The sequence below is a fragment of the Schistocerca piceifrons genome, chromosome 8 (genome assembly GCF_021461385.2).
Source record: "Schistocerca piceifrons isolate TAMUIC-IGC-003096 chromosome 8, iqSchPice1.1, whole genome shotgun sequence".
Classification (NCBI taxonomy): Eukaryota; Metazoa; Arthropoda; class Insecta; order Orthoptera; family Acrididae; genus Schistocerca; species Schistocerca piceifrons.
This window is the reverse complement of record NC_060145.1, coordinates 36360794-36388185: the sequence shown is the minus strand read 5'-3', so window position 1 is coordinate 36388185 and position 27392 is coordinate 36360794. Positions and strand designations below refer to the sequence as shown.

At 43.9% G+C, this 27392-nt stretch overlaps 1 protein-coding gene across 1 annotated transcript in view; it reads right to left on the bottom strand.

Annotated features, from left to right (window-relative positions):
* The window catches only part of LOC124711455 (fibroin heavy chain-like), an 83115-nt gene extending 61083 nt beyond the window's left edge, over positions 1 to 22032 (bottom strand). The window contains exon 1 of the mRNA XM_047241548.1: positions 21840 to 22032. Within this exon, the coding sequence (XP_047097504.1) occupies positions 21840 to 21863 (24 nt within the window). The 5' untranslated portion in view covers positions 21864 to 22032. The remainder of the gene's footprint in view (positions 1 to 21839) is intronic.
* Between the last annotated feature and the right edge of the window lie 5360 nt (positions 22033 to 27392).

The window sequence follows — 27392 nt, the reverse complement described above, 5'->3', positions numbered from 1 at the left end:
GTACTTTGAGTACCTCTATCGGTTCTCTCTTCTATTCCCGCCTCGTATTGTTCGTGGAAAGAAAGATTGTCGGTATGCCTCTATGTGGGCTCCAATCTCTCTGATTTTATCCTCATGGTCTCTTCGCGAGATATAGGTAGGAGGGAGCAATATACCGCTTGACTCCTCGGGGAAGGTGTGTTTTCGAAATTTCAACAAAAGCCTGTACCAAGCTACTGAGCGTCTATCCTGCAAAGTCTTCCACTGGAGTTTATCTATCATCTCTGTAACGCTTCCGCGATTACTAAATGATCCTGTAACGAAGCGCGCTGCTCCCCGTTGGATCTTCTCTATCTCTTCTATCAACCCTTTCTGGAACGGATCTGCCGGCCGGGATGGCCGAGCGGTTCTAGGCGCTACAGTCTGGAACCGCGCGACAGCTACGGTCGCAGGTTCCGATCCTGCCTCGGACATGGATGTGTGTGATGTCCTTAGGTTAGTTAGGTTTAAGTAGTTGTAACTTTTAGGGGACTGATGACCTCAGAAGTTAAGTCCCATAGTGCTCAGAGCCATTTGAACCATTTTTCGGTACGAATCCCACACTGGTGAGCAATATTCAAGCAATGGGCGCACAAGTGTACTGTAACCTACTTCCTTTGTTTTCGGATTGCATTTCCTTAGGATTATTCCAATGAATCTCAGTCTGGCGTCTGCTTTACCGACGATCAACTTTATATGATCATTCCATTTTACATCACTCCTAATGCCTACTCCTAGATAATTTATGGAATTAACTGCTTCCAGTTGCTGACCTTCTATATTGTAGCTAAATGATAAAGGATCTTTCTTTCTATGTATTTGCAGCACATTACGCTTGTCTGCATTGAGATTCAATTGCCATTCCCTGCATCATGCGCCAATTCGTTGCAGATCCTCCTGCATTTCAGTACAATTTTCCTTTGTTACAACCTCTCGATATACCACAGCACCATCCGCAAAAAGCCTCAGTGAACTTCCGACGTTATCCACAAGGTTATTTATGTATATTGTGAAGAGCAACGGTCCTGCGACAATCCCCTGCGGCAGACCTGAAATCACTCTTACCTCGGAAGACTTCTCTCCATTGAGAATGACATGCTGCGTTCTGTTGCCTAGGAACTCTTCAATCCAATCACACAATCGGTCTGGTAGTCCATATGCGCTTACTTTGTTCATTAAACTACTGTGGGGAACTGTATCGCACAAAATAATTAAAAATTAATAATAAAATGAACATTATCCCTTTCTCGCTTGTTTGACCTTTTCTGCCCATATCCCTTTCCTAATCCACTACATGAGGAAACATTTCTATACGTCTTTCTTGCACTCACAGCGCCATACATGCAGCTAGTGACATAAATTGAAACTTTTTTTAAGCATTAACGCATTAAAATATCTTCCTAGTTTGACTGCCGTACGGTGGTGACGGCTCACACTGGACATCCGTGAGTAGCTGTACCTTAATTATAAACACCCGGTATGTATACGGTACACAAGGCACGGGCTACAATCAGAAGGGGAACAAAGGCTGCAGTTCTGAGCTTTGAGAGGCCAGTCTCTCAATTGCGGTTTGGGAGTCGCTGGTGTCGGCTCATTGGGAGCGGCGTATCACGTTGATTTCCGCATGTCGCGGAGAAAGCAAGGTCGTCCGCCAACCGCAGAGAGTGGGTCGACGTTCTCGGGATAGCCGCTCCTCTGGCGTTTGGCGTTCAATTGTCAGCGCACACAGGATCCCGCACAATAGCCTGCGTTGTACAAGGTAATTTGGTTTGGGCACTAGACTGCGGCGAGCCTGTTACGCGGGCCACAGTTCGCAGCACACGGCCGATGTGCAGTTTCCGTGTTACAAATCATTCACGGGACTTTTGACGTATCGAGAAACAACATAGGTGGTACAATTGGTTTTCAGGGGTAACCGAATTGCAATTAATTTTTATTACTTCTCCGATCAGCGTAACTTCGGTTCCAATTTAAATTCTCACAGTTCCGCCACTTTGGTACCTTTGCACTACAATATCCGACTACTCAAAGGATTTTATTTTAACAGCTAACAGTTTCTCATTCCAGACTGGAAAAGAATGCATCAACACTGAAATGTTATTGATTGGCGACTCCATGTTGTCTTGTGCACTACGACCAGATAACAGGTATACTTGAAAAAAGAGAAGTTTGTTTCAATAACATTACTAATTTCGGTTTTTTAAAAGATGCTTCTTTCTTTTTTGTTCTGTAATTTACAGAACTTATGGACGCCTACTAAACATAATTTTACGACAGTCGACATCTCGTAGGCGTTGACACAAAATAATACAAACCGGTTATCATTTTACGTAATTATTTTTAATGTATGTTAACAATTCCTTTGCTATTTGAATAAGTGCTGGATACCGTGCATAGTCTGTTTAATTTCTCTGAAGTACGACGTACATTTTGGTATAAGTGACACTATTACTTGTTCTACCTCATGATGGTTTCTCGAGGATTGATGTATACTACTTGTTCACACCTTATATTTGCACGGTATTTTAATTATTAAGTAACGGCAGTTTTGTACTGTGATTTTTTTTTATATATTTGACTCCTTGGTATTAACGTTATTTTTTATATATTTGACGCCTTGGTATTTACGTTTGTTACATAATTTACGAACGTTGTACTTTTGACTTCCCACGCCAGATGGTGGGTGTTATGTTTTTTAAGAAAGACCTGTGTTGCGCCTCTTTTTATGTGGTTCATTTATTGTTCTTTGGCATTATCTTTTGCTTTTTATATGTTCTGCACTCTAACAACTTATCATCGATCTATTTTATGTTTTATAGTTAAAAAACAATACGCTAATATTTTTTAGATATTCTCCTGCGTCTGCTATGTGTTGTACGTACATTTTAAATTTGAATTACTACACCATTCATAAAAGTACAAGAGTTATTTAGTGTTAAAAATTCATAATACTACGTCTTCAGTGACACATGTCACATAGAGGGCGTGTCAAGCCCCGTCACACCGAGGTCTGCTGAACAAGTGCAGGTAAACAGCGACCTCAGTCTATGTTATTGCCGTAAGCTTAGTGACAACACTGCATCCCAATTTAAGTTATACAATATAGGTTTGTTTCTAACAAGTGTTATGTTCATATGCAGATGTAATTGTGGATTTTTCTATGTTGTACTCTCTGATCGTAATGTGAAAAAAAATTTTTTAACTTCTAGCACTGAAGATTGCAATAGTAAAAAATATACGACCAATGCTGTCTCTTTTTTCAAGAACACTGAAATGTGTACGGCTCATACCTCTCAGCAATTACATGTATGCCATCCGTTCTTTAAGGCGTGACTCGAACAACAGCCACCACACATTCATGACCTCGCGGCCGTATATATACGTGATGGACAAGAAATAGAGACGTCGGCCGCATGTCGTCATTGAAATAACTGAGTGGCGACAAGTGAAAACTAACGCCGTAACAGGAATCGAACCCGGAATTCCCGCTCTTAAGACAGCGGTCACTTTAACTGTTTGGATTATCCTAGCGTGTTTCACAGTCTGCCCAAAATATCAAGCACTTGCCCGCGAAAGGCAAGGGTCCTGAGTTCGAGTCTTGGTCCGGCACACAGTTTTAATCTGCCAGGAAGTTTCAGATCCATATCGAGTCTTGGTCCGGCGCACAGTTTTAATCTGCCAGCAAGTTTAATATCAGCTCAAACTCCGCTGCAAAGTGAAAATCTCATTCTGGAAACATCCCCCAGGCTGTGGCTAAGCCATGTCTCCGCAATATCCTTTCTTCCAGGAATGCTAGTTCTGCAAGGTTCGCAGGAGAGCTTCTGTGAAGTTTGGAAGGTAGGAGACGAGGTACTGGCGGAAATAAAGCTGTGGGTACCGGGCGTGAGTCGTGCTCGGGTAGTTCAGTTGGTAGAGCACTTTCCCGCGAAAGGCAAAGGTCCCGAGTTCGAGTCTCGGTCCGGCACACAGTTTTAATCTGCCAGGAAGTTTCACATCAGCGCACACTCCACTGCAGAGTGAAAATTTCATTCTTGTCGCACTCTACTTACGCAGCGCCTCCTGCCCTATTTCCTATTTGCTCGCAGCATTCAGCGTGATTCACACGAGAGGTCGCACCTCGGGTGCATACACATTGAATATATAATTATGAAATACCGTCAATGTGTATAGATATTACTAATATGTGTGAGGTGTCTGTTGTGAGCAACGAATATGATGGGCAAAGGAGCGCCGCGGAAGTAGTGTGCGAGGAGTTGAACGTTTCGGTAGGCCACGAAGAGTGCTCGGATAGCGGAAGCGATTAAGGCGAAAAGTAAACATGATCTAAATATGACTGTAGAAGGTATTATAGGAATATTTATTTTGCAGAGAGTTTAGTAGTGTAGCATCACAGTTTATAACAATGATGTCTTGCCTTCAATTCCGACTTACGTGCCAAATCACACAGTAGTTCTTTGGTTGAATAGATCACCTTATTACAATTTATTTATCATCGAGTCACATCTTAATCGGTAAGAGATGTGCTTCACAACACGGAAAAGGAAGGATTAAAGACTAAGGCTTAACATCTCGTTGCTGACGGTACGAGATGGAGTGTACCCAAGGATTAGCAAATAAGACCGTGGAACACGGTCTTTTCGAACTGTAAGGAGCCATCCCGAGATCCGCATTCAGAGATTTAAGTATACCACGGCCAACCAAAACGTGAATGGGCAGACGTCGCTCTGAACCCTCTCCTGCATGTGTATCTAGCGCCTTCTCCGTAGCATGGATGTGATCTGCCAACACAGCCTCCTATAGTCATGATTCAATCGGACTTGAAGCCTTTATGACGTTCGAAGTAAACGTGCCCTTCTTGCACTTAAAACGACGAGAGCGATCGAATTTTTTGTGTACAAAAACGAATAGAAGAACATTATTTTCACAAGATTTATAACGAAGTTACTAGCAGTAAGATTAGAGTTCGACGTCTCGACGACAATAGTGTTAATGGAGAGTTCGGATTAGGGAAGCCTGGGGAAGGAATTTGGCCGTTCCCCTTTCAAAAGAATTATCCTGGCATTTGTCCTAATTAGTGTAAGAAAATCAAGGAAAACCTAAGTTTTAATGACCGGAAGGCAATTTAAACTGTCACCTTCCCTAATGCGAGTACGGTGTGGTAACTACTGTGCCATCTCTCTCGGTCAACGAAGTTATTATTCACTGCTCCAAAGTCCAAGAGCCTTTGTCTGCGGTAGTTCAGATGACCTGCGGCAAAGGATTACACATTTCATATGAGTTACGTCAGCAAGCAATTTGTTGATTACCACTAAATTCTTCTTTTGAGAAAAGGAACAATGAGGAAAGACGAAGAAACGAAATTAAAAGGAGGAAATGGAGGGGAGTGATAAATGATCGGGAAGCACATTATCGAAACCGGTAGGAGATAATGTTACGTCTAAAATCGATATTGGCTTTGCGGTTACGCATCATTTGCAAGATATATCGACAAGACTCGAGCGCTCTTTGACCGGAAACTACGAAATTCTGAACTCTCCAGAGTTATTGCAGGGTGGACAAATAAAAGGGGCCCGGAGAACAGAGTCCCAGAGTACAAAGAAACACAGCAGAGGAAAGGAAGTAGACCTGACTAGCAGTTGTTGAAAGTAACCACCATTCGTCTCTCGGAACTTTTGGGCCCTGATTAGCAAGTTACTGGAGATGGATCGAAGCTGGGCTGCTGGAATTGCTGCAAAATGGTTCAAATGGCTCTGAGCACTATGGGACTTAACATCTGAGGTCATCAGTCCCCTAGAATTAGAACTACTTTAACGTAACTAACCTAAGGATATTACACACATCCATGCCCGAGACAGGAATCAAAACAGTGATCGTAAATGTCGCGCGGTTCGAGACGGAAGCGCCTAGAACCGCTCGACCATACCGGCAGGCTGGAATTGCTGCAGACTCATCCGAAATGTTCTACTGCAATTCTTGAAAATTATGAGGGTTGTTAGGATACACCTTAGACTTGAGGGCTCCCCACACAAGCTAATCGTACGCTGACAGATCAGATGACCTCAGCGGCTAGGTAGGGCCATGACCAGCCTGACCTCTGCTAACGTCTCCGTGAGGCTTGAAGACTGTGTAAGTGTGCTCCGAGGTTCAGCCGACTGTATGGGCAGTTGTTCCATCTTGTTGGAAGAAACTGTAGGGCTCTTCCTCCTCCGTTAATGCCGCTACAAATGGCTTCAGAACGTCCGGACTACTTTTATTTGCCCCATTCTGTATAAAACTTCTTGAAAACTGTTGGAATTCATAATTAATGCACGACGAAGTTGTAACAACGTATCATCCTATAAAGTACGTGCATTTATTAGATAGGCGACAACGAACAGGCAGTCTTCCGCCTCCCCCAACACACTCCCGTACATGGCATTCCGCCTTGACATTCACCTTCAGTACGCGAGGACAAAAGAAAGTTGGAAAAATTCCTCACAGTTGACAAACGGGTAGCTGGGCTCAAAGCTCATCCAAACCACTCAAGCCAAAAACCAACTAATTCAGAAGAACAGTTGCATGAAAAACTGATGATTCCTTCAAAAGGAAGTGAAACTCTCCAGACCAGCTGCTAATTTAATGTGACTCTGTTGGGAGCAACTTTTTCTTGCTGTACTGCGTTTCGCCGGGCCTGTTCGGTGCTGGGTGCCGGAGGCGGTAGACAAGAGACAAATTCGTAGCCGGTGCTGTGTTTAACGTGAAGTGCTGCACACCTACCACTTTCCTTTCACTGCGAGTGTGCGCCACAACTGATAAAACTATGGCCCTCTCTAGAGTATCCTACATAACGTTATACCAAAGTTGGCAGCTTGCTAGGTAAATTACTGCACGTGACTAGCAACCACAGCACTCCCCATAAGCGACATAGGGAATGAATTCCGGTACGCTTGCGGCTGTTCATCTGAGTTAAGATGGGAAAAACAAGTCGGATGACTACCAGCAAGTACACTATTAATCACTCACGCGGAGGAAACAGGAGAGACAGCATGGGTAATAAATATCTGCGGAATATAATATCTTCTTCTGGTGCCGAATTCGTACTGGCATTCCCGGGTTCCCGGGTTCGTTCCCGGCGGGGTCAGGGATTTTCTCTGACTCGTGATGACTGGGTGTTGTGTGATGTCCTTAGGTTAGTTAGGTTTAAGTAGTTCTAAGTTCTAGGGGACTGATGACCGTAGATGTTAAGTCCCATAGTGCTCAGAGCCATTTGAACCATTTCGTACTGGCATTGTGACTTGGGCCTATAGACAAATGAGCGCGGAAATCAAGTTATTGATTCAGTATTGTTAATTGATAATCGCACACAGGATCTCAGGAACTGAATATTAGAATTCTGCAATTAAGAGCTTGATAGTAAATTCCAGAGATACACAACTGATAAAAGCATACTGTCACTGTATTAGTGTACATTAAGAGGGGGTGTGCCCATCCTTCGCCTTTATGGTGGCTTGAATATTGCCGGGGACACTTTCACTGAGGTGCCTGAATGTCTGTGGAGGAATGGCACACCATTCTTCCTCAAGATCCGAAACTGATGTTAGACGCAGCGGTCTGCAGTGATGCTGACATTATAACGCATCCCAAACGTTACCTGCCCGCAAACCATTGCCTCACAGACGCAGTTTTGTGACAGGGTTCCTTGTCATGACTCAGGAGAAAAGGTACATCTTTGAGGGATTGACATTATTAGTGATTATGAAAAAGCTCGTCATGCAAACTTATGTCCTGTTTCTAATAGTTTCCAAGAAAACTAAAGAAGACAGTGGGGAGCAGGACAAATGCCAGTGACTGTAAATGGAACACAGTGATCTAATTTATTGTTTAATTGTTTACCTTTCTTTACAAAAGATGTTCAGGAAGTCCAACCGAGCGTGGTGGCGCAGTGGTTAGCACACTGGACTCGCATTCGGGAGGACGACGGTTCAATCCCGTCTCCGGCCATCCTGATTTAGGTTTTCCGTGGTTTCCCTAAATCCTTTCAGGCAAATGCCGGGATGGTTCCTTTGAAAGGGTACGGCCGATTTCTTTCCCCGCCCTTCCATAAGCCGAGCTTGCGCTCCGTCTCTAATGACCTCGTTGTCGACGGGACGTTAAACGCTAATCTCCTCCTCCTCCTCCAGAAAGTCCACCATGAACTTCGATACGCTTAGCAGCTCTTGTAGACCGCTGCTTTGCAGGTGATGTGAGCTCATTCATACGGTCCTTTACTTGAGCGCGCATATCTAAAATGAAATCGAGAAGCCGGTCCGTGTGGCCGAGCGGTACTAGCCGCTACAGTCTGGAAACCGCGCGACCGCTACGGTCGCAGGTTCGAATCCTGCCTCGGGCATGGGTGTGTGTGATGTCCTTAGTAGTTCTAAGTTCTAGGGGACTGGTGATCTCAGAAGTTAAGTCCCATAGTGCTCAGAGCCATTACTTAGTCTGTCTTCACCAGACTCACATCCTACCCCTTTACATTCCTCTGTCGGTCATCAGACTTGCGAATGGGTTTCTCAGTGTCGGTCCACCTCGCGCTGGTGAACACTATGTCATGGCCAGCCTCAGAGCGGGTGCAGTGTTGCTGCGCCGGCCCGCAGCGGAGATGCCGCGGCGTGAAAGTGGCCACGCAACGGTCTCAGATGCAGCAGCGACCGCCTCCGGCCGATTAAGCGGAAAGTGGTCGGTGCCTGGCGCTGGGGCGCCGGCGCGCGAGCTAGCGAAAGCTGACGGCCGCTCTCCGTCACAGCGGCGCGCTGCGTCCAGGAGTACAGTGTCCAGAATCGCTCAGCGGAAGCACTTACCAGCACCGTCTTTCTAGTTTTTAAATAAAAAAATTGTACAATTACTCTTATTGATTCCTTTTTTTTGGTAGTAAAGACAGCCCGCTGGTTGCAATGGATTTTATAGTCGAATTGACCATGGTTTCGACTCCTAAACTAAGGGATTCTTCATCAGAATTTATATTACGTCAGTAAAAAGTTGAGCATTATAGCTCTCGTCATACAATTTTAACACCAAAAAGGCCACGTCACATAGTAAAACATCCTACCTAAAGGTTTTACTGTCATTTTTAGTTAAAGGGGTGCTTGTGTATACTGAGACAGGTGGCATCAGACTGAAAAGCAGTATACACAAGCAGCGCTAAGCGGCAATCTTTAATTTTCAACTAGAAATAACAGTAAAACTTTTACGTAGGATGTTTTACCATGTGACGTGGCCTTTCTGGTGTTAAAATTGTATGACGAGAGCTGTAATGCTCGACTTTTTACGTATGTAATATAAATTCTGATGAAGACTACCTTAGTTTAGGAGTCGAAACCATGGTCAATTCGACTATAAAATCCATTGCAACTAAAACAGAAAAAAAAATATTTTCACGGCAACTGCACACAGCTGTGCTTAAAGTTGTCTTATTGTTTCCCGAATTACACAGCTTTTCAATTTATACATTCTTGCTTTCCAAGTAGTTATCGTAACACTTCTTTCCATTCTGATGTTTATACCTCAAAACTGGGTCTGCAGGGATGACGAAAATCACTGCCCATGCATTTCTTGTTTGAGGTAAAGGAAAACAAGGAACTGCGCCGCTGAGCTTAAGGCCTCCATCCGACGAATGGGTCGCTACCAACCGTGACATGTTCTATCACTTCGTTGGCTACTGTGGGCAGGTTCGTAATTGAAACCACGGTACTGGAGCATAGTTCGGAGTTCAATAGCTGTACTTCTTCACCAATACTCCCCTTGGCGGCCAAATGCTGACTAAGCCCCTTCCATCACCAGATTTCAAACCAGCTGCCTATTGGTGATAAACATTTTCATTTCAAAAACATACTTATTTACTTACAGTCACCTTCAATATACTCCCCTCCTCTATCCCTACAAAGCCCCATACGAGTATTCCATTGATGAAAAAAGTGCCGGTAGTTCTCCTATGCCGCGCGTGATTAGCCGAGCGGTCTGAGCCGCTGCAGTCATGGACTGTGCGGCTGGTCCCGGCGGAGGTTTGAGTCCTCCCTCGGGCATGGGTGTGTGTGTTTGTCCTTAGGATAATTTAGGTTAAGTAGTGTGTAAGCTTAGGGACTGATGACCTTAGCAGTTAAATCCCATAACATTTCACACACATTACAGTTTTCCTATGTGAGATCCTTGACGACGTCTGCCACCCTTTCTTTCGCTGCTTCAACGGATGTAAATTTTGTTCCTTTTAGTGCAGATTTGGCTTTGGGTAATAGATAAGTCATATGGTGCTAGGTAGGGCGAATAAGGTGCAAGGTCTAGTACTGGGAAGCTCTACTTGCTAGAAACATCTTAACAGACAGTGTGGTATGAGCCGGTGGGCTGTCTTGATGCAGAACCCATGACTTATTCTTAAACTATTCGGACTTTTTTTTTGTATTTTGAATAAGAACCTCGAGATAATAATACTGATAAATAGTGTCATCTTCAGGAACCCAGTGAAGGTGCACAATTCCATGAAGATCGAGAAAACCATAGCTTTTAATATAGGTTTGCTCATTGGAGCTTTTGTCACTTTCGCTGAAGTTGGGCTCTTCTAATGCGTAGATTGGACCTTCGTTTCGGGATCTTAAGTGAAAAACGAAGATCCCTCACGTGTCATCACTGCCTCCAAGAAATGAAGATCATTTCCACTGGTATTCATAGTGTCAAATGGTTGAAATCGCTCTGAGCACTATGGGACTTAACTTCTGAGGTCATCAGTGCCCTAGAACTTAGAAATAGTTAAACCTAACTAATCTAAGGACATCGCACACATCCATGCCCGAGGCAGGATTCGAATCAGCGACCGTAGCAGTCGCGCGGTTCCAGACTAGAACCGCTCGGCCACTCCGGCCGGCGTTGACAAGATTGTTTTCCATTACTTGGCAGATCACTCCTTGTCATCAACATCCACCTGCTAAAGATACAAGAAGTACGTTAGCGCAACAGTATACTTTTCCATAAGTTAAGTGATATATCTTCCAAGCTCCGATGGAATTGATCAACGCGTCTGGGATATACTGGAGCTCATCCACACACACTCGCACACACACTTCTTACGCTCTGCTTAGCTGAATCGTCCTATCGGTACCCAAAACTTCGGGAGGAGGAGGATATATTGCTTATGATTTGATCACAGGCAGAGGAACGTTGGAAAAGAAAATCATCCTTGTCCTTTTCATAGGAACTATCCCAGCATTTGCCTTATGCGAATTAGACAAACCAAGTGGAATCTAGCGGAGAATGGTTAGACGGGAATACCACTCTGGCTCTCGTGAAATCGAGTCCAGAGCCTTATCACTCCGTCACATCAGTCAGTAAGACGTGCAGCATCCTTGCGTCTATCACATACAATGGTGAGCCTAGAATCGCTCGGCCACTCCAGTGTCAGTAATAACATTTTTACGAGCTTCTTTTTTGTTAGATCGTGAGAACTTTCGGCACTAGTTTCACGCACTCATTTGTCATGTCAAATTCATTATGCTAAATTTGCCTTACGCATTCCTTGTCAATTCCTACACTCCTAATAATCTATCTAATACTCAACAGGCGGTCAGATCTAATCAGGATACTTACTTTTAGATATTTTCGTGGGTCTTTGATGGTGAAGTGCGTCCAGAGCATGATTCATCTTCGTCTTCTCTGTCATCTTGGAAACGCCTGAACCACTCAAAAATTGTCTTCGCCAGAGACTTCTTTTAGTAACAGATAAGTTTCAGTAGCAGTTTTTCCAAGTGTCATGTGAAACTTCATGAAATTCTCTGCTCTGTTATAACGTTTAAGACTTTTTCCGACAAAAGAAAATAATAGCTCTCACACAAACGAAGGCCGCGACCGCATTGATTCATTGATTTGTCTGCAGACGCCAAAGACGCCGAATTCGAGGCTTCATGCTTCGCAGCTATTGGTCGTTCATCTTTGGCGCAAGCGTACTTACTCTGTGACAGCATCAGTCCCGTTATCGTTACTTTATAACCACACCTCGTAGTTGCCTAGGAAGACAGTGCGATTCAGTATGTCTCGTTTGTGTGGACTGAATCCATGTGAAAACGACGCCAGAAGTAGTTTCGACTGGACTAGACTGTAAACTAAATATGAACCATTACACACTTGAACTCTTCTCCAGACTAATCCGGGGTTACAGAATATGTGATTCGCATGTGTATTAAGACGGTTTCCCAAATCTCATATCAAATGAGAAAGGACGTCTTCCACGGGAGTTCGAGTACTTTGCACGTTGGAATCCGAGAAATTCATCAAAGCAAGGTACAACTTCTTCACTAAATTCTGTGGAATGCCATCTCTGATCCTCCAAAACAGATTTAGAGTTAAGCAAAGTACGCTCTAATCTTGTCTCTTCCGAAATGGGACAAAGGCTAGTAAAGCTAGGCCCAGTGGAAACAAACCTCCTGGTAGACGACTCTGTTGCTTTACATTTGTGAAGCGATGTGCAACACGTGGCGATGTACGCGAACTGTCCTTCAAGATGAAGAGGCTGCCTCCTCCGGGTAATGAAAATAACAAAAACGGTCGCTCCACTTCCTCATACCTGACGGAGGCAAGGTCCTGCTCCAGCGCTTTCTACGTGTATGCTTCCTGCACTGAGGGCAGTTGTGTAACGTGTAATAGACGCTCACTTAGATATGAGCTGGAGACGTCGCTGGAGCTAGTATTTCGTAATAACAGCAGTACTGGTAACTACTAAGTGTCACGTCCAAATGAGTTCCTTTTCTGGTTACGTTACTGTCTCTTAGAAGTGTCTTAATGTCTAATTGAGGACAGTTTATGGTCACCTTACTGTCCTGTACAAGATTACTAAAAATACTGACTCGGCGATCGACCACCTTGGTGCAGACGTAGTATGGTTGCTTAGAAAAGATGATGTCACAGGCTCCAGTACCACATCGAACATTGGCGTGGCTTTTAAACGTCCCGATACTATGCGTAACTTTTAATTATATTGTGAAATAATCCACCGAATACTCGAGCTATTGTTGTTGAAGGCTGGCTGAAAGGGTGGAATCTAAACATGAAATTAAAAAAAAATGCTACAAAGTCGTTAACACTGTTAGGTTATCATTACCACCACCACCACCACCGCCTCAATCACCATCATCAGCCATTTGACAACCAGTATTGGACAATCACCCTTCCAGATATTTTATCGTGCACTCCGACCTTCAGGTAAACCCATTACTATTGCTCTCGCATATTTTTCTCACTTCACCTACCTAGCCTGTAGACTGTAAGGAAAATAAAATGCAGATCGGTGGAATATGTGGGCAAGCAACTGGATGGACGTTTTCTTCTTCTTAGACGTTTCCCATTAGAGATTAGACTGTTTCTCCTTCCAGTAATCTCAGTTATTCCCAGGGAGGAGGGGGAGGGGGGGAAATCAGTTACTGCCACCAGAAGTACCCTCCGCTACACACCGTCAGATGGCTTGTGAAATATCGATGTAGATATAGATGGAGATGTTGTAAGCTGTTAACCATTTCTTATCCATTTCTCGATTAATATATAATTTCCATAACAAAAGTGGCCTTCCCCTGCTAGTTCTTCTTGGGGCCCACATTAACGCTTTCTTGCGCCACTTGTCATTTCTCATTCTTTTAACATGTCCAAACCACTGAAAACATTTATTCTCCAGTCAACTCATTATGGTGTGTGTCACTGCCATGTTCTCCTATATTGCTGATGTTTTGCTCTTATCTTCACGGCTAACCTACAGGCATCTTCTCATATAATTTAGTTCTACTGTCCTAATCTTGTCGCTTCTTTTATTTGTAAATGGCCACATTTCCGCACCAGAAGTAAATATATTCTCGACTAATACTGTGTAATATCCTTTTGCTATCTGATGAACAATACTATTTTTTCAGAAAAGGCGAGGTAGTAACTTCGGCGCTCACTTACGCATAGCTATTTCGGTCCCCATATCGTCCTCAAAAGTGCCGTCACAGCACGTAATTGAACCTGAATGTTTAAAACTTTCTCATTCGTTCTTTACTGGACACAAAGAGATGAGAAAAGACCGAGACGATGTACTAATGGAAGGATTTTGTTATGTTATGCTCGTCAAGCATGTCTTTGTATAATATTGGATCCCCATCAGTCTCCGTCTCCTGCCATTCTTTTCTCAGTATCTAACTGTTATGCAATTTTACCTTACCTATTAACTGGCATATTTTACCCCTCCTTTTGCCTTTCACTATCTCTTGTAAAGCATCTGTCAGTAAGCATTGTCATCTTAAGACACTGCAAAACACATAAAATAAAACACCTTCCAGTGGGTCATCGTCTCATGTCTTGGAAGGAATTTATTTCATCCGTTTATCATCCATTAGCCTTGCTCCACGATCCGCCATTTACATCTTATTTTCATTAATATGAAAGCTACTTCTTCCACACCAGTCTGTTTCCTAATTCATATTTGTTATTTTCTTATCCCTCGTACTACTTCCGCTAACGCATCTCTCATTTGTTCTCTGTCTTCATTTCTCACCGCCGTAATTCAAAGCTGGTAACGTACACTGGCGGTAAACTTACATTTTAAAACATATCGCAGGGTTAGTTTGAAGAGTCTATCTAGCTCACCAAGAGCACTTGACGTCAGATTTTCTCTGCTGTTTCTGTCTTTTTCTACTCACTCATTAGATAGTTCTACGACTTCATTGTTAATTTTAACCACTTTCTATACAACGTGCTGGCTATGCATTACTTTAGTCTTATTTCAGCTGATCTACAGGCTACTTTCAACTTTGCTCCACTGTCCTTCGATTCGTTGTTGTATTGTATCGGTATTACACACAAACAACCCAATATCGTGCGCAAAAGGGAGATATGCTTCATTTAATGTATTTCTTCTTCGTTTGCTCAGTATTCGGAAATGAACACTTGATCCATGACTGCTCAGAATAGTTGTCATTATAAGGAATTTCCTAGCCTGACGGCCTCTTTGGTTCTGAATTTATCACACGCATGAACATTTATAATGGAAGAAAACAAAATAAAGATACGGTGGGTACGGCGCCGTAGTAGGTAAAGAGCAGTATCAATGACTCTAGTTCTCCCATCATGATCTAGTAATAAGCCAGATACAAAATAACCAAAATATACACCAGCGATAAAACTTCACTTTCACGTCCTTCCGCCATTCTCGACATATCAATGAAATCTTTAACCAAGCCAATGTAAGATACGCTACGACCTGAAAGGAGTTGCAACCTATTAGTTTACCCAAAGTTTGAGCGTTTAAATATCTCCATAGTCCTTCCTTGACGTATGCGCCTCAACAACACAATAGTAGCCTCGTCACCCTACCAAATTAGAGGCTGACTGAACTACGTCATAGTCTACTTTTTACGTCTGCAGTGGTTTCTACGCTTTTTCGCAACCGCTCTGTTTTTCGTGTCCAACATATACGTCGCGAATGGCTTCTCGCGCCCTTTCACCCGTCATTCGCATCCCTGAAATGTAGTTAAGTGTTTCGAAGTGGCCATTTGCTGCTGACTTTCTAAAATAATTGTCGCCCTTAACAGCGGTCGTTCCGGTGAGAGTATTTCACGATGGCTTAATGTTGTTCGTGCTAAAGCACAACGTGTCACTAATGCAAATCACAGGAAAAATTTCGCTTGGCAGAGAACGCCTCGCGTATAGAGACAGTAGACAGTAAATCGCAAAGTGTTACAGTTTGCGTCCTCACGAGAATCTTCAGGGAAGAGTGCCCGATGCTCACCACACAGTTTGCACTATTAGCTTTTCCTTGTCCTGCTGCACGGTACACATTGCGTTCATCACTACAGTGACATTCTTTTTAATTTTCCCTTCACTACTTCCGCACTGACATAGGGTTTTTATAATTACAAAATGTAACTGTAATAATCACCATTTTCAACCTAGATCAGTGAGTACCAGAGACATGTATGTTTTAACTTGTTCTGCCTTACGGCAGGTCTTGTCATGGGGGGTAGACTCGTCAGAGAGGTCCACCGCATGAGCGTCTACGGAAGTGATTCCAGTGGTGGTTTCCACTGATGATGATGAAATGATAATGAGGACAACACAACACCCAGTCCCTGAGCGGAGAAAATCTCCGACCCAGCCGGGAATCGAACCCGGGCCCCTTGGTGTGACACACACCGCCGCGCTGACCACTCAGCTATCGGGGCGGACAGAAACATATGTAACAGTTACAAAATTTAAAAATACGTCGTGAATTTTCAATAGCTGCTGGTCAATAGCATGTAAAACATAATAAATACATCGAGATTGAAGTGAAGGAGATAAATTGGTACAGGAATTAAATTCACTTGCATGGGGCACGAAAAAAATGAGAAAAAAATTTTCTTCGTTGAATAACAGATTCCTTTACCCTTTTAATAATACGATATAGTTAAGTGTGCTAAGTACAGTTTCTCTTGTAACGAAAAGAAATCCCACGACTGAGGTACTAAATATATTTTGCAGAACTTAACAAAGTATTGTAGCCAGGCAGTGTGACAGCGGTTCTAGGCGCTTCAGTCTGGAACCGCGCGACAGCTAAGGTCGCAGATTCGAATCCTGTCTTGGGCATGGATGTGTGTGAAATCCTTAGGTTAGTTAGGTTTAAGCAGTTCTAAGTTCTAGGAGACTGATGACCTCAGATGTTAAGTCCCATAGTGCTTGGAGCCATTTTTCGAAACCATTGTAGCTTCCTTTTCAGTGCAAAAACTTCTCTCTGAGACAATATTCCTGTGCCTGTGTATGTATGTCCGAAGGAACAATGCGTCGTTCCTCTTAACAACACAGGCACCGCGGTATTGTGTTTATCCCCCGTTACCAGGCAAAGACACTCAATTAAAATGTCCTCCCCTACACGACAATTAATAATGGTACAAATGGCTCTGGGCGCTATGGGACTTAACTTCTGAGGTCATCGGTCCCGTAGAACTTAGAACTACTTAAACCTAACTGACCTTAGGACGTCACACACATATATGCCCGAGGCAGGATTCGAACGTGAGACCGTAGTGATCGCGCGGTTCCAGGCTGTAGCGCCTAGAACCGCTCGGCCACTCCGGCCGGCGACAATTAATATATACGTATGAATACGCGTTCGTTGTGACACATGGAAGTTTGGTTCTGGCTGTGGGTTGGGCACGGATAGGCAAAGCGGTTAAGGTGACCGCTGGCATAAAGCAGAAAATAAAGGTCTGACTCCCGGTTTGGAACATATTTTCAGTGTCGTCATTCCCTTGTAAAGCTTCGTGTAAACAGTCCCTGGTTGCACAAATAGCTTTCGTGCACCAGGTCAGAACAATATGCGATCGAAAATCACGGAAATATATGCTTTTAAAAAATTGATAACGACGATTCCAAGTAATAATACATTGATCAGCCAAAACTTCATGACCACTGCCTAGCCGACCGGAGTGGCCGTGCGGTTCTAGGCGCTACAGTCTGGTGCCGAGCGACCGCTACGGTCGCAGGTTGGAATCCTGCCTCGGGCATGGATGTGTGTGATGTCCTTAGGTTAGTTAGGTTTAAGTAGTTTTAAGTTCTAGGCGACTGATGACCTCAGAAGTTAAGTCCCATAGTGGTCAGTGACATTTTGAACCACTGCCCACCGCGACGTTGGATACCGACTGATGGCGTTGCAGGCACGTGACGCGGTAGCAAAAGTGTGTAAGCGTAGTAGACACGGATCGGGGATCACCCTAGCGAAGTGCGGAAATCCATTGAGATAAGGGACTTTGACAAAGGGCGGATTATTATTATGGAGAGCCTGTGAACGAGTGTTTCGAAAACGGCGAAGCTGGTTGAATGTTCACGTGCAACTGTCGTGAGCATCTCGGAAAGAGGTTGAAGGACAGTGGAACTACCACTAGGGGCTAAATGGTTGAACGTCCACGATACTTCACACAACGTGGGGTTCGGAGGCTTGTCTGCTCTGTAAAGTGGGATAGTTGGTGATCTGTGACACCTCTGCCTAAAGAGCACAATGCTGGTGCAAGCACAAGTGTTTTGGGCACACCGTTCATCGCACACTGTTGAACATGGAGCTTCGCAGCAGAAATATGTTCACACAAAGACCCAATGCCATAGTGAAGTACGATTGTAGCGGGCACGGGATCATCGGGATTCGACCGTGGATCAATGGAAACGGGTCGGCTCTTTGGATGAATAACATTTTTGCTACACTAGGTCAGTGGTCGTCTCCACAAAGGCCGTCACCGTGGGGACCGGCAACGGCGGCGCGAAACGTGCAGAGTGCCGCGAACGAAGGCTGGTGGGAGCAGTATGGTGTTAGGGGTCACGTCCTCCTGCGCTTGGATGGGAATTATGGTAGAAAACGAAGACGTGCTGACAGCTACAAACCACCTGCACCCCTTCGTGCTTCATGTCTTCCCCGATGGCGATGTCACTTTTCAGCACTTTAATTCTTCATGTCTCGTAGCCAGAATCGTAATGCAGTGGTCTGAGGAACATCGTAGTGATCTCACATTGATATCTCTGCGACCAAATTCGCCTGATGTAAATGCTATGGAACCCATCTGGGTCGCAATCGGACACCATCACCACGTACGCAAGTCAGCGGCCCATTATTTATTCGAATTTCATGTCCTGTGCGTAGTCATGTAATGTCATATACTTCCACAAACCTACCAAAAAACTGTCGGATACTTCGTTCCAAAGGCGGACAAACAAGTTATTAAACAGGGGGTCTAGTTTGGCTCATTATTGTATGAAATAAAGAAAAAAAACGCTAACGGCAAACTCCAAAATTCTCAGGAGACAAAAGCATTACAAAAAACAAAAAATATATGAATAGGAGACTTTGAACTAAGGCAAATGTCTTGCTAAGTTTCTTGGACATCACCTGGTGTACCACATCAAGGGCAATTCCGGGGAGCTTACTTTTACGACGTACACGGCCCATTTCTCTCTCCATCCAATACATTCCGATCTTGTGTTAAATTCTAATGATTTCATCACCGAAGACACTTTAAACCCGAGTCTTCCTTTATTCTTCTACAATACAGAAAGAGATTCACAGCACAATATCATCAGGGAAGCGCCTTCAGTCAAATCTGAAGCGACGTATAGCACTTAATGAAAATCACGCGACAGAAATGGAAACAAGTTTTTGGCATGAACATATCACAACGTATTGTAAAGCTTTCCGGTAAACAGTATCGTATGAAAACGTATCAAATACAGAAGCACCAGGAAAACACAGGTTAACGCCTGTTAGGGTGCAACTGCAAGATTGAGTCACGGAAGACATTAAACATCGCTAACTAAGCGAGAAAGGAAGATGCTGAAATGAGCTCAAGCATCCATAAGAAATCAGATGACACTGGTAATGACATTAATGTGGGAAACATTACGACTGAGAATTTTCGAAAGGATAGTGAAAAGCGTATTGCTAAGGCATTAGACTCGGAATTCTGCGGGCAGCAGTTCCTATACCCACCCAAACAGTCACCTTTAAGTTTCGCTTGACTTCCCTAAATTGATAAAGGTGAATGGTTTGAAACGGCACGACCAAATTCCTTCCCCTTTGATCCCAAATCCTAGCCTGTGTTCCGTCACTAATGACATAGTCGTCGACGGGACATTGAACCCTGTCTTCCATCCTTCCATCGTCAACGCATGCAAGGGGAGTGTTCGACGTTGAAGGAAGAAGCTTTGTCTCAGTGTATTAACAACGTTATGTGTGGTATGTGTGTACCAGTTAAGTTAAAAGTGGAGGTTAAAGATTACATGTTCCTACATGTTTCGATGTGGTATGTGTGTTTCTGTTAAGTCAGCAGTAGATCTTAAAGGTTACTTAATTATCTGCAGGTTCTATAACTGCGATCTTTCAGTATGGTGTGGAGCGATTTTTAGTTTACAATGTTTTCTCACTGAAAAATTGACCTTTACGCGAAGTTTTGGCTATATTCAGTTTTTTTATTTAATTTTAAATTAAAGTAGTAGAGTGCTCTGAGATGTGCAGTCACTTGCACGCAGACACACACACACACACACACACACACACACACACACACACACATACGTATTATATACTCAGAAATTGTAAAGTCTAGTAAAAGTTTACTCAGAAATTGTTAAGTCTAGTAAAAGTTGTTCAGCAGATACGTTTTCAGTATGTGTTTGAATTTATAGTTTAAAATTTTTGTTGGTGAACACATGAAGACGAGTGAACGATAATGTAACTCATTTCTCCTTCTGGTGTTACGTTTATGAATGTCACTGGTGTTTTGCGAAACGTGACTGATTTTCGATAACAAACTCTATAAGGAAGTAAGTGTACAGTGAAGCTGTTGGCCGTACGTCCAACTATTTGAAGAGTTGTCTACTAGCCCTAGAATGAACACTACATAGTATCCTTACTACACGCTTCCTTGTAGTGAACCATTTCTTTCTTAATGAAGCCTTGCCCAAAAATAAAATATCACGAGACATCAGCGAGTGGAAATGGAATAAGTAAGTGAACTTTTTGAAATTTGAGTCACGAAAGTATGCTACTACCGTTAATGCAAAAGTTATAGAACTTAAACATTAATGATTATCAACCAGTTCACGTTCTTACGAAACATCAAGAATTTGCGTTAACCTGTTTCTTTTGACTTCGAGCTTTAGTTCTAGCGGAGTGGTCAAGACAAGTGTATAACGGAGTTTCATCTATTGTGTTTTATCAAATTTCAGCGACACTTGCACAGAATGAGTTAATAATGTTCAAAAAATGAATCTGTTTTCAAGTATTGACATATTTCAATTAGGCTTGGTTAAAATAGCTGAAAAGTCATTAAAGAGAACTGTTTCAACTTATTGGGTATACAATGGGAGATCATTTATATATACCACGAAAAAGAGTGGACCGAATAGTGATCCTTGTAGTGCGCCCATAGTAATTATTTCAAATCTGAATATTCCGTTTCCACTAATGCATTCCATCGTTTTCCTTTTTTGACACTCAGCATTCTTTTAGTTAGTCAGGATGGAAACTGGTTAGGAAAAAGATCTCTGGCAGCTTAATAATTGGTATTGTTTAGGAGAATGTTGTAAACTGCACGAGCAAATTCTTTAGAAAATAACATTAAATACCATTGAGCAATAACTGATGAGTAATCGTGTTAGTAGTCGTCATTTGACTACAGTACAGTATGGGCATAACTATAAATTTGTAGAAGATATGAGTATGAATTTTAACCACATCATCGTCATCACGGTCAGCTCCACTGCCTGCTGAGTACGATATGCTAAGACAAATATTGATTGTGTTGATTGTGCTGATAAAAGCTTCATTGGTGCTTCTCAAGAATGAGAGATGTATTGGTCTAGTGTATAGCATTAAATATCGACCTTAATTTAGAAAGGAGTTTCTAAGAATATTCATTTGCGGCATTGCACTGTCCAGAAGTGAACCACGGTCTATAGATGTAGAAAATAAGGAATTCGGAGCATTTGAAGTCTACTGTTGACGTGGAAAATAAAGTAGAGTGGTCAGATAAAACCAGTCAAGGAGCATTTACAAAGCACTAAGCAAACTGCGGGACTGGATGATATGTCTTGTTTCAAGACTTCGGAATGAATCTCACAGTTCTATAGTGAGCCAGAGCTGGTGAAAAATGTAGGACAAGAGCGAGATTGGTATGTATTTAGCAAATAATTAAGGATGGAGGATTTGGCAGAGATGAAGAGGCTGTGATGGGCTGCATAAAAATCAGACAGTGTACTGATGACGTCCCCTTTTCCAATCCTATCCGTAAAAAAAGAGAAAGCCTTGTATTTGTTTGTAGGCGTTGGGTACTCACGAGAGTTACGAGGGCGGCTGTCATGGTAGGCGCCGGCCGGTCCTGAGGGGCTTCCGCCGAGTGACCGAGTGTCCGGCGCCGGCCGCCGTCGACATATATATGCGCGCCGCGGTGCGTGGTGGGGGGTGCTTCCCACCAGAGAGGGGCCGGCGCGCGCGGGGTGCCGCGGTCGGCGGATTCACTGCCAAGGACGCTCACCGCCGCGGCGCGCGCGACCTCTGGGGGCAGCTGGCACCGCGGGGACCCCGGCCCGGCCTTACCTTGCGTAAGCGCCGGATCGCATTCCCCGGCCGGCCGCGTAACTCGTCACTTCGGAATGAGGCGGCGGCAAACTGTGACTGGCTTCACCGTTAAGTGCTCCGGATGATCGTCCTGGGCGCTAGGGGTACCCTTTGACTTGCCGACACGGTCCGTTCGAGCTGTCTAAAGAGATTCACGACCCCATCGCAGCATCGTATGTGGTGCACCCGACTACGAAATTGTACTTATCCAAATACTGCTACACATTCCACTCTTCTGACGCCAACTCCCATCTCTTTCCACTTTGGACCCCTCTCATCCTCTCGACATACCAATTAAAGCATGCTACTCAGTTACGTTTCCCCAAATTCCTACGATTCTCTTACTCCTTAACTCTACCCATGGCCAGCTTAGCTGGTCCCGGATGTATTAAGTCGTCTCCGTCGAATTTTCTCTTTCTTTGGAAACAATTTCTCGCAGACTCCTCTCATTGTCACTTTCATTAGTCTCTTAACTTCACGTTTCCTGTGTCCATTAAACTTCTAATACACACAATAATTAAGTCTCATAGTTCAAGAAAGAAACTCTTCTTGTTATTGCTAATAGCCGGCCGGAGTGGCCGAGCGGTTCTAGGCGCTACGGTCTGGAACCGCGCGATCACTACGGTCGCAGGTTAGAATCCTGCCTCGGGTATGGATGTGCGTGATGTCCTTAGGTTAGTTAGGTTTAAGTAGTTCTAAGTTGTAGGGGACTGATGACCATAGAAGTTAAGTCCCATAGTGCTCAGAGCCATTTGAACCATTTTTTGTCATTGCTACTGTTAATAACTACCTGATTACCTCACTTCGCCCAGTTACCAACTTACTTCAATACTGATGTCGTCTGAACAACATGGCAGAAACCCGGCGCTGAAATCACCTACCGCATTAGACGACTGAATAACGTCTCCAGCTTCAGACGACAGTTGATTACATGTCTACTGAAGCAAAATTAATTTTTATCATTTTCCAAGTACCCACCTTATACCCCTGTACATATTTCTTTCCAGCCGGATCTTCCTGATTTTCCAGTGTTCTTAGTGTTTATAGTCTCCTAAAATTTCCTTTCTCCAGAACTCGCTGTATCAGAAAACATCTGTTCTGTACAACCATTATTTCTTTTTGTATCCGCTACAGTTATTATTATTATTGTTATTAAAATCATTATCATTATTAGTGGCAGCAGTAGTAGTAGAAGTACTGTGAGTATTAACTTCATTATTTCACAGTCAGTATTAACTCATATTGTCTCTATAGACACTCAAAGCATTTTAGTACTGTTTCTCATACGAAAATTATTATTTCTCATGTAGCTATCATGCAAAAAAGGCACTGGACGACTGAAACGCTGGTCAGATGTAAGAGAGGGCCTAATGGCTCTAATCAGGTCAGGTTGCATAAATAAATAGACATTAGAAAGGAAACTGAATGAAATAATGAACCCATATCGGATTTGTCACAAATTGTCCTAGAAACACCATCCCAGTGACATTTGTATGGTACAGTTAAAGGATATTTTCACATATCACTTATATCTACATCATACTCCACAAGCCACCTATTGGGTGTGGCGGAGGGTACTTTCGGTACCTCTATCTGATCTCTCCAACCGTGTTCTACTCGCGCATAGTGCGTGGGAAGAATGATCGTCAACTAGCCTCTGTACCAGCTCTAATACCTCGAATTTTCTCCTCGTGGTCAGTACGCGAGGTGTATGTGGGGGGAAGTAATATCTTGTCCGACGCCTCCTGAAAAGCGATGTCCCGCAATTTCAATACTAAATCTCTCCGTGATGCACACCACCTCTCTTGTAATGTCAGACTCAGACTCAGATTTGGTTAGCATCTCCGTAACGCTCTCTCGCCAGCTAAGCCATCCCGTGACGAAACGCGCCGCTCTTCGTTCGACCTCCTCTATCTCCTCTATCATCCTCCCTGATAGGGATCCCAGATGGATGAACAATACTCAAGAATCGGGCGAAAAGCTCCTTATAAGCCACTTCTTTCGTGGTTGAGTTACATTTGCTAAAGATTTCACCGATGAATCTGAGTCTGTTGTCTGCTTTTTCCACTATCTGTTTATATGGTCATTCCACTCAACGTTGCTGTGGATAGTCTCATCTGAAGTCAAGCCTTACTTGGAGCCCGCATCTCGTGGTCGTGCGGTAGCGTTCTCGCTTCCCACGCCCGGGTTCCCGGGTTCGATTCCCGGCGGGGTCAGGGATTTTCTCTGCCTCGTGATGGCTGGGTGTTGTGTGCTGTCCTTAGGTTAGTTAGGCTTAAGTAGTTCTAAGTTCTAGGGGACTTATGACCACAGCAGTTGAGTCCCATAGTGCTCAGAGCCATTTGAACCTTACTTGGAGTGCCTTACACCCACACGAGCTTTTTCCTATCTAGCAAGCCGTATGCGTAGCACGTTTGGTGGAAATTTATACTCTAGAGCTATACTTACATCTCACCCACTTGCAACCCCAACCTCAACCCTCATATCTAAGCGTGATATGGATGCCCTGGCTCCATAATATTTTTTTTACAAACTAATCATTTTTACACCTATCTTGGTTGAAATTAATACGAGCTTTTCATCATTATTGTTTCACACCACTATCCTCCCCCATTCCCTTCCTTCTCCTCCTCCTTCTCCCTTTCAAACAAATAGCTGCGCTCAAGGTGTTGCGTCCCATGGCAGTCGTCTGCTTGTACCAAGTCATAAATACCCAACGATTCGGAGAAATTCCTCCAACAGTCCCTGAATAATGGCTACCACTAAAACTGTGGATTTGACAAGATTGGCTCTGAGCACTATGGGACTTAACTTCTAAGGCCATCAGTCCCCTAGAACTTAGAACTAATTAAACCTAACTAACCTAAGGACATCACACACCGTAGCGGTCGCGCGGTTCCAGACTGTAGCGCCTAGAACCGCTCGGCCACCCCGGCCGGCGTTGACAAGATTGTTTTCCATTACTTGGCAGATCACTCCTCGTCACCAACATCCACGTGCTAAAGACACAAGAAGTATGTTAGCCCAACAGTATATTTTTCCTTAAGTTAAGTCATATATCTTCCAAGCTCGGATGAAATTGATCCACGCGTCGAGGACATACTGGAGCGAATGCACACGCTCTCGCACACACACTTCTTACACTCTACTTAGCTGAATCGTCCTATCGGTACCCAAAACTTCATAAGGAGAAGGAAATATATTGCTTATGATTTCATCACAGACAGAGGAACGTTGGAAAGGGAAGTCACCCGTGTGCTTTTCATAGGAACTATACTAGCGTTTTCCTTAAGCGAATTAGACAGATCAAGTGGAATCTAGCGGAGGATATTTAGAAGGGAATACCACTCTGGTTTTCACGAAATCGAGTCCAGCGCCTTATCACTTTGTAACATGGCTCAGTAAGAGGTGCTGCATCCTTGATCACATACAATGATGAGCCAAAATACTGTGGTCACCGCTGACCGCGAGATTGTACGGCCTCTGATGGAGCTGCGGCCAGTGACGCGGTAATGAAAGTGTATAGGTGGAGTGGGGCACGAATGAGGAATCATTCTAGCGACGAAACTGGCCGCAAGTGGGGGAAAACCACTGAAGTAACTAATTTTGGCCCAAAGCCGATTATGGTCAGAGGCCTGGAAACGAGCACCTAGGGAACGTTAAAGCTCATTGGGTGTTCGTGTTGAGCGGGCATTGTCGATTGCAGTGGCCACGGAATCATGGATATTGGACAGTTTTTCCGTGGAAACGTGATGCCTGTTCGTCTGAATCATGTTTCGTGTTACACAAGGCCGACGCTCATGTCCGAGTGCTCTGTCATCCATGCTAACGATTGCTGGAAATGTGCACCGCGTGACGGAAGCTAGTAGGTGGGGCTGTATTACGCTACGGAAGTCGTTCACCTGGGGTTCCACGGAACGTATGGTAGTAATCCAAGACATTGACGTTATTGTTACACCATGCGGTGTGGGATCCTTGCCAGATAGGACTGAAGGAGTACATCGAAAAAGTTCAAAGAAAGGCAGCACGTTTTGTATTATCGCGTAATATGGGAGAGCGTGTCACAGAAATGATACAAGATTTGGGATGGAAATCATTAAAAGAAAGGCGTTTTTCGTTGCAACGGAATCTTCTCAAGAAATTCCAATCACCAACTTCCTCTTCCGAATGTGAAAATATTTTGTTGACACCTGCCTACATAGGGAGGAACGATCACCACGACAAAATAAGGGAAATCGGAGCTCGTACGGAAAGATATAGCTGTTCATTCCTTTCGCGCCCAATACGAGACTGGAATAATAGAGAAATGTGAAGGTGGTTCGATGAATCTTCTGCCAGGCAGTTGAATGTGATTTGCAGAGTATCCATGTAGATGTAGATTATGGATCCTTTCATATTTGATGACATCCCCGACAGCGATGGTATCGTCCACCAGAGTAACTCTCCTTATCACAATGAAGGAATCGTGGTAAAGTGGTCTGAAGAGCACGACAGTGAACTGAAGTTGACGTCTTAGTCACGAAATTTGCCTGATGTGAACTTAGGGACACTATCGGTTGCCAGCTGCGGAATGGCGTAGACATCCGGTGCCACATAATTTAAGAAACCTACCAAGGTGTTGAATCCATTCCATGCAGCATCACAGCTGTATTCCATTCCAAAGGTTAATCAACACAGTTTTAAGCAGATAGTTGTTATTATCAAGTTGGTTATAATACGAAGGGCGTTCAATAAGTAGCGCAACCATTTTTTTATCGGCCAGTTTCGATTTAAAGAAATGCCGAATTTGTTGTGAGAGATTGTCGAATGATTCCCGCTACAGCCACTATAGTTTCATGAAAAACCAGTAGGTGGCGGCGCTATACTTAGCCTTCAAAATGGCGTCTATAACGGACGTGAGTTCCAGCAAGAGAGCTGTCAAAGAGCTTCTTTTCGAGGAAAATCCGAACATCTCAGATATTCATAGGCGCCTGCAGAATGTCTACGAAGACCTCGTAGCGATCGGTAACTCGTTGATCGAGGCGTCTGTCATTCATCGCATGACGGTCGCGTCAGTCTGTTCGATTTCCGGCGTAACGGCTGGCAGCGCAAAGCTGTGACTCCTGCAGTGCTGGAACGTGCGGACACTCTCACTGGAAGAGATCGACGGATGACAGCCAAACATCTCGCTGCAGAACTGGACTTCTCTGTTGGCAGTGTTCACAAAACGTCGTTGGGCTGTTCTTCCTCATTCACCCTACATCCCGGATCTCTCACCTTACGATTTCCGTGT